Below are 8212 nucleotides of genomic sequence, written 5' to 3'. Positions count from 1 at the left end.
GTCGGGAGCGATGAAAAAGGCGTTGGAGGAGTCTGGCGTGAAGGGGGATGGTGCGGAGAGGAGCCGAGGAAGCCCGGAGTCCAGAGAAGCCGAAGAGAGTTGGAAAATAGAGTGCAGTGCGAGGCGGAGACGACGGAGCTGAATATTGACGAGGCGGAGGGAAGGTGGACGGATTCTTGAAGGGGCGAAGCAAAGATCTTGAGCTTCCAGCCAGCGTCCGGTGGAGGGGTGCAGAAGGTGACGAACGATACCGATCCCGCACGACAGGAGCGGCCAAACGGAATTCTCACCGTCAGCCGAATGAGCTAAGAGAAAGCTATTGATAACATGGCTGATCGAATCGGAAGGTCACAGTTCAATTCGAGCTCCGAGCACGCAGAAAACTCGCCGTAGAATGGAAGAATACCGTGGAGAAATTTGGGATCAAGATCTATTTGGAATAGTTGAAAGTCAAAGCTGAGTTTTGTGTAGCGTTGAAGGAAGTGGGAAACCATTTTGTAGGCCGGCGGGATGAGGACAAAGATCGAGAAAGCGGACGCTCTGTAGGCAAGTGCGTGCTTGGAGGCAGACGAGACCAAGTCCGCCCCTGTTGGGTCTTTGATAAAGAGTCTTTTTTGAGGAAGATGTCTTTTCCCGGACCAGACAAATTCGACCAGCAGTTCCTGGAGTTCGCTCTGGATATTTTTTTTTTTTGGGGGGGGGAGAAAGAACAGAGAAAGAACAGCCAAGACGTGACTGACTTTAGAAGCTGCGAGTTGATTGGCCACCCGACCCACAACTCCTGGGATTTTTGAGTGTGTAAACTTGCAGCAGAGGCTCTGCTGAAGAGGTCTCGCTTACAGTGTTAAAACCGGTGTCACAGGTGATAAAAATTGAAATGTCGGCGTATGCCGAAACCGAGCAATACTTTTCAGTATTGAGAAAGAGGAAGCTGCGACCATTAAGTTTTGACATTGTTTGTGGAGAAAGGGCTCGATGGCAATCGAATAGAGTCCCGAGAGCGGGCACCCTTGACGAATGCCTTTGTCGAAGGTGAAGGGTGCGGTCAGTGAACCGCACACCTTCACCAGGCTGATATGATAAGATGAAGCCTGAACTGAAACGACGTCGAGTAAAACGGCCTTGAAGCAACAACTCTGGAAACATAGGGGAGGCACTGTCCCAATGCAAGAAGAATTTTCCGCCAGCCGGAAGCGCTTAAAAAGTACCCCTACAAATTCTTTCGTAAAAAGGGGTCTGTGTGGGCCAAGAAATTGTGGGATTGTGTAAGTATGGACCAGGGTCACCTCTGCAGATGCAGGGGCTCCCATATGGAGGAAAAGCAGGCAAAAATGTTTTTGAAAAATTGACAGAAGAGCCTGAAAAAGGTGGGGGATGTCATTTGAAAAAAGGCACCTGAAAGAAGACTTGGGAACGGTCACTTTTTGGGGGGTGAGTTTGCTTTTGGCGGATAATTAAAAAATTCTTGGTTAACCTACTAAAATTTGAAAATCAAATGAGACCTGAACGACCAAACAACACATTTTATTTGACGGAGGGGCCTTAGGGACTTCAATTGCCTGCAATGGGGCTTCAAAATTTGTTGATTATACACTCTTTTCCTTGCTATATCAATGGCGCTCTAATTTCAATTAGTTAAGTGCACCCACACATGTTGAGCTGGAGATCATCTGGAAACCACCAAGATAGGGCGCCCTCATGCTGTTGCAGCTGAAGTAGTACCACACCGTACCGTAGCTAGCTGTGCGCGCCGGTCATGCCGCTGTTAATGTCAATTTGACACGTCGCAAAAACTTTCTTCGCCTCGGCCGGCTGGGCTGCGTTGTGTTACATGTTGTTGGTTGCAAGTTAGTTGTGCTATGATCATGGTGATGAAGAAACGGTGTCCGCTTACGTAAATTTATAGAGTATTTTCTCGATTAGTAAAGGGAAAGCCCATCATTCAATGTTCAAGGTCCTACATGCCCTTAATCTATTAAACACTGCATTCTGACGTCAATATGTGTGGTAAGTAACCATAACGTTAGGTAAGCTCTGATTTTGTTCCGACTTGATCATGTTGATGTTGAGTTGAGTACCCTTGAGTTAACCCTCAACTAGCTACGACTGCCTGACTCTAGCTATCGTGGCTATTGGATTGACAACTTGAAGTGATGGGAAAGACTTTAAAAGCTTATTATACTAAGCCTACATACAGACAACCATCATTGATGCCCCTGTGCGCATGCACAAACCATGTGAAGTTACATCATGTACTAGGCCTAGTATGGGGCGGTGTGGACATCCGGTAGTTTCGCAAAATGGCGGGACAGGTAGCAACCGATGAAAACAACTGTAACGAAAGTGCATATGTGCTGATCAAAGAAATGATTGTATAGGCCTAACCCAATCCTCTGACTGGCTGGTGTCACGCTTACATTGCCATAATTGCTGTTTTCATTGGTCCCTACACCATTTTGCGAGAGTGCTGGATGTCCACGCCATCCCATTCCTCGTTTGACGTTGACATTCAGTGTTGAACAAGTGACTGACTTTCAAATGTTGAACAAGTAGCCTAACCTTTTGACATTTTGCGACCGTTCATGATATGTTGGATGCACATCTCTAAAAACAATGGAATGCAGTGGACAAAAAACAAACTGTGCCATGTACATTTCATGGCTTGTTTGACCCTGAAAACCCCATGCTCTGGGTTGCAATGAGTTGTCACTAATTTAGGACAGTGACATGAATTACAGTAGATCAGATTCAATTTCATCTCTAGTCTGAGTAACTTGGACCCCACAAATCGCCATTTTTAACATGTGGACGTGGTCAGGTGATTAGTAGGGTCCAAGTACTGTACATGTATCTGCCATTGTATGCTAAATTATTCAAATTTTGACCAAAAGAACGTACATTAATTGAAGATAGACTACTTGAGCTTTGCAAGCAGCAGTGAACATACCGGACACGTACAACTTTAGATTCCTGCCACCCCGATTGCAGACCACTCTAATGGCTTTATTTCTAGCCAAACTAAATTACCAGTCACAGGTTCTTGATACATGTGGTTTTTATTTTGTGGTTAACAGCAGCATGACACTTTTTACAAGTAGTTAATCAGACGGTGTTTACCAGCCTCAGGAAATAAAGGTAACCCAAAAAAGTGTCAAAAATAAGGCCATTGCTACCGCCAGCCTGATAGTGTTGACTTGCATATTTCAGGTGTACGTTTCCACTTTCACATTGAATGGATTTTGGGTTATTCATGTCAGGCAGTCAGATTGCAAACTAGCTGGTAAGATGAATTTTAGAATTGTATTAATGAAGTTTTGTAATGTTTTGTCGACTTACGTTAATGGCCTTAACGGAAAGATTTAATCATGAGTGTAGTAACTATCAAAATTACCGTGCTTTGTTGGTGTTCTATGCAGAAATACCTGTATATATGTATCAGTATCAAGTTTAATTTGTAATACTTACATTTTTCATGCTGCCCTCACAAACAGTTCCTCTGTTTTTTCAAATCTGCGATGGCTTCTGATTGCACATGGGGCAGCGGAGACCTCCAGGATTATTGCAAAATGGCAGGTACCAGGCCGATGGAAACAATGACCATGGTGACACACACACACACCAGCCAATCCAAGGATTGGGTTACATGTACATACTTTTTTCGTTGATCAGTACGTACGCGCGTGCTCATTGCAGTTGTATTCATCAGCGTGTAGTGGTTGCCACCAGCAATTTTGTGAAACTCCCAGATGTTCCCGCTGCCCCATAAAATTTGGATTAATTCTTCAAAATAGTCTGCTCTTTTACTCCTGCAACTTATTACATTTCCTTGATATAATTTTGTGTTTAATCAACGCAATACTGAATTTTTGTAACATTTCAGAATCGTTGCATACAATCAGTGTTGTAGTCGAGATCATCACAAGACCATGCACAAGATCAGTCCCAAGTACTGTAACAGGGTGAACAATGATAAAGGAATGCTTTTGTTGCAGTTCATTTGAATAGCTTGTGGCTTGAATTCAGACTGGAGGTCTTGCGTTGGTCTTGTGCTGGTCTTGTGAAAGTCTTAAGTGGTCTCGACTACAACACTGCGTGCAATATTGAAGTTACTCAAACTGCATATGCATTGTTTCCTAGTTCAATCTTAGCTGATACGAATTGCTTGAATTTTATATTGATTATAATTATTCAGCCTTACTTGGTCAGAAGATTACTCTGTTCATGTTTATTTACAATGTACATAAAGTTTGTATAATTTGCTTGTTAGGATGCACTCCACGTTGATAATTTTTCAATAGTTATCTTTGCAGCTACATGTATTTTGTTCAGAATTTACACTGTCTGGTAAACTTCACATTACTTAATCTGTATGTTATTTATGTTTGACCCATGTTCTTTTAATTTCAAAATGAAAGCTCCAAAATAATTTATTTTATAAGGTTTTATCAATTTTGTATTGAAGTCTTGTACATGTACCTATTTACAAGCAGAAGGTTAATCCTAACCCTCCTCAATCCTTCACCTGTTGGAGGACTGAGGAGTGTTAGGGTTAAAGCACTCAGCCCCCCCTCGTTGTGAAACCCCCTCTCCCATGCTGTATAATAAAACGTACAATCAATTCCATGTTTTTCTGTCGTGTTCCATTCAGTGTTCATTCCATAGAATCAAACTATTTTTTCCTGTGGATGAGCAAAGCAAAGGAGCATGAAATGAAAAATTGTCAAATGTTACCAGTGTCCACACTTCGTGCACTTCAACGCAGCCATTCTTAATTATCCTCTGGAAATGGCGCTTGTAACACCGATTAAATTTCCAACTGTATCAGTAATAATTTCTGCCGTGATTGGGACGAAAAGAGGAATAATGCATGGGAAATACTCCCCACATGGCACACTGCATTGAAACATGTTACGTGCATGCATTCTTGGGCAGGATGTGCATGTATGCTCCGCTTTCCATGCTTTTCCCAACTCATGCTGTCTGTACTGGACTTTCCGTCCTGGGAAAAGTGACCTGAACATTTTTCACGGGTAGAAGTTTGCCAGTAAAAAATGTGTAGCTCAGTAAAAGTAACTGAGAAGGAAACTTCCTTTGATGTCTGCACTGGACATAAAATGGGAAAAGTACCCATTGCCTTTGTAAGTTTGACCAAAATATCCAGTGCGGACAATGCTTTTGACTTTCATGTACCTGTACATGTGTGCATCAAGTATTCTGGTCAACATGTACCTTATTTGGAGTGTTTTATTAAAGCATCTTTTGAATTCTTGGTGATAATTTTGCCTTTGATTTCATAGATTTTTTTTTCTGAATGGTTCCTACTGTGGGATTTTAAATTGCTGTATTTTATACCCACTGGTTTCTGTGTGGGGAGAAGGCTTAGTTAAGTTTCAAGTCATCTGGATACAAGCATTTTATTGTGTACATGTATGTGCAGACTGAAAAATGGAAAATTCGTTCCAGTTTTGTCTGTTGACAGTTGAAGTTAGACTACACAAATGCGTGTACATACATGTACTTGCACCTGTATGTTCATATACAGAAATAAACTTCCCAAAACATCCTAAAACTTTCTTTCTTACACGTACACGTAGATGCTGCAGATACATGTATCATACATACATGTGCCTAATTACAGCACTTGCAAAAGTTTGCATAAGTAAGCAAATAGGAATCTTCATAAATCGTTTTGTCCTCATTTTTGTAATAGGGATATTTGCCTACATCAACCACTTGGTGCCAAAGCAGCGCAAGGTCATCTTAGAGACTCTAATCAATGGCCTGAAACGTCTGGAGTACAGAGGCTATGACTCTGCAGGTAAGTTGCTGCAGACCGTAGCTTTATACTACCCTTACTGCACCTGTGCAATGCATGTCCAGGGCATGAAATGATGGTCAGACATCGGACATTTTCCGACCACTTGTCACATTTGTCTAAAGCAACGATGGAAGTGCTTCTACAAAATGTCCAAGTAATGTATCAACTTGAAATCATCAGTTTAGTTTGTGAAATAATCAATTCAAGTTGTGTAAATTTTGTTTATGAGCGTAGGTCTGTGAATTATTGCTTTACGGAAAGGTATGTGAATCAAGTGGGACATTTCTCTCCTGAAATAGTTCCATCACAACCTATTTCAACAGCAGAATTTGGTAGTGTTCACATGCACATGTACACAGCTTACATGTAGGTGACATTTCATGGCAATAGTTTGTCTGTAACTTCTTTGCTGTTGCTCTGGAAATTTAAATGAAGAACAATAGTGCATGCTTACAAAACATTCCCATTGTCAAATTTCTGGCGGAGTGCATGTTCTTTTTTGAAAGCTGTTTTTCCGAAAAGTGGTTCTGACCGCCATGGTGGTTCCTGTCATAGATCTGTCTTGCATTGTGTCTTCGGAATGAAATACATGTCTGTAAGTCACAACCACAAATACATGTATATATGGTATCACTGGAAAGCCCATTTCTTACTCTCTCTTCTCATATATACACTGTATATACAAATACATGTACGTGTACATGTACATGTAGTATATAGGCACCTGTACTAAACAAATTGGAAGCAGCAACAGCTGTTGTATGTTATTGATTTGTCCAGATGTGTTGGCGTACACTGTAAGTCGCGTGCATGATCAATGGGCAGACATTTCAGCTTAGATTTTGGGCTGTTCTTCCCAAGTGACATCAGTGCACGGGTACATGTACACGTACATTTTATTGTACATGTACAGGTATGTTTTTATTTTTCAGCGCAGTAAGCAAATTGCCAAACACCATTTAACATGCAGGAATGCAACTTTATCTCAGATATGGGCCGAGTCAAATCAAATGTTTCCCTAGGGGGTCAGGTTGGCGTAGTGGTTCTTTTCTCACCTTCCACTTCTGCGGTCTGGGTTCGAATCCTTGCCTGGTCCGCATGTGGATTGGGTATTCAGGCCTTACCTGATTCTGTGGGTTTTACCCGGAATATTCCTCTGGGGTTTCCTCCCACTTCTTAAACTGTAACTGCATCTCATTGTCTCCTCTCTACAGGTTTCTTCAGGCTTGCCAGCTACAGTGCCTACATGTACTAGTGCATTGTTGGGTGCTTTTGAGGAATCCTGGGTGTCATTACCAGAAATGATTAATAATAAATAATACTATTCAAATATTTGACCTTCAATTCAATGAATATTTGGTCATACTGGCTGGCAGATTGTTGAACAAACTATAAGGCATTATCCTCATAAAATGGACCAAAATGTAACTCCGCATGTAATTTTTCAAGACTTCTAAAAGAGTGACTTTGATCATGTAAAATACAAATTAGCACCTCAGATTAAAAATGATTATTTGGGGAAAATTAGGCATTACTGTGTACATTTGGTGGACATTTGGTTGGCTACCAGTGCAAATCAAATTGAGTTGAATTCATTTAAAGTTTTACATCAAAGTGTTTGCACCAGAGGACTTGATTTCAAAACTTGTCACAACAAGGAGAATTCAGAATATTTTCAACTGATGTATCTTAAAACACCTAAGAAATAACTAAAAAAAAATAAGCAACGAAAAAAAGAGCACAAAATTGATGGGAAATGATGAGAAAAGTTTGGCTCTCTTCATTCTCTTACCGTTTATAATCACTGTCACTATACCAGCATATCTGCGAGGTCTTAAACCTTTCATCCACTGAAAATAATCTTCAAATTCGGCTGCATCAAAAGTGCATAATGAGTACAATGTGTTCATGACAAATTTCATGTTTGACAGAATGTTGATTTAGAATTTTGATAAAAATGCATGACGTTTGAGAATGCTGAAAATGCTGTCACATGTTGTGCTTGAAAATTCCATGCGCGTTGTTCATTTTGCCACTTATTTTGGAGATACAGTGTATCCCTGCTGAAAATTAAATTAAAATGAACAACTCTGCGCTGTTCCAAACACTAATCGACCTTCAGAATTGAATAAAAAGATATTATATTATATAGTTCGTTAAAAGAAGTTTGTCAAACTCTCGCTAAAGCACGTGCAAGTCTCATTGCAGATTCTAGTCATAGGCCGTGCAAATAAAGTGGAAGATTTGACCTCATTAATGCATGCGCTGCGGATTGACTAGTATAAATAGTCATTCTTGAAGGGACATAGATTCATATAACTAGTAACCTAGGACCATATTTTGGTTGGGGTTACATTTACCATGCAAACAGTGTGGTAGGGAAACAGTGATTTG

The 8212-nt window shown here is 40.8% G+C and overlaps 1 protein-coding gene across 1 annotated transcript in view; it reads left to right on the top strand.

Annotated features, from left to right (window-relative positions):
* The first annotated feature begins 1721 nt into the window (after positions 1 to 1721).
* LOC110985274 (glutamine--fructose-6-phosphate aminotransferase [isomerizing] 1-like) overlaps positions 1722 to 8212 on the top strand; it is a 93681-nt gene continuing 87190 nt past the window's right edge. Inside the window, exons 1-2 of the mRNA XM_022246587.2 lie at positions 1722 to 2007; positions 5711 to 5818. Of these exons, the coding sequence (XP_022102279.1) occupies positions 2001 to 2007; positions 5711 to 5818 (115 nt within the window). The 5' untranslated portion in view covers positions 1722 to 2000. The remainder of the gene's footprint in view (positions 2008 to 5710; positions 5819 to 8212) is intronic.

This window comes from Acanthaster planci, linkage group LG19 (genome assembly GCF_054643075.1).
Source record: "Acanthaster planci isolate LZ-2023a linkage group LG19, COTS_SCS, whole genome shotgun sequence".
Lineage (NCBI taxonomy): Eukaryota > Metazoa > Echinodermata > Asteroidea > Valvatida > Acanthasteridae > Acanthaster > Acanthaster planci.
Note: the sequence above shows the minus strand (reverse complement) of the source record. Positions and strands in the feature narration are given on the sequence as shown.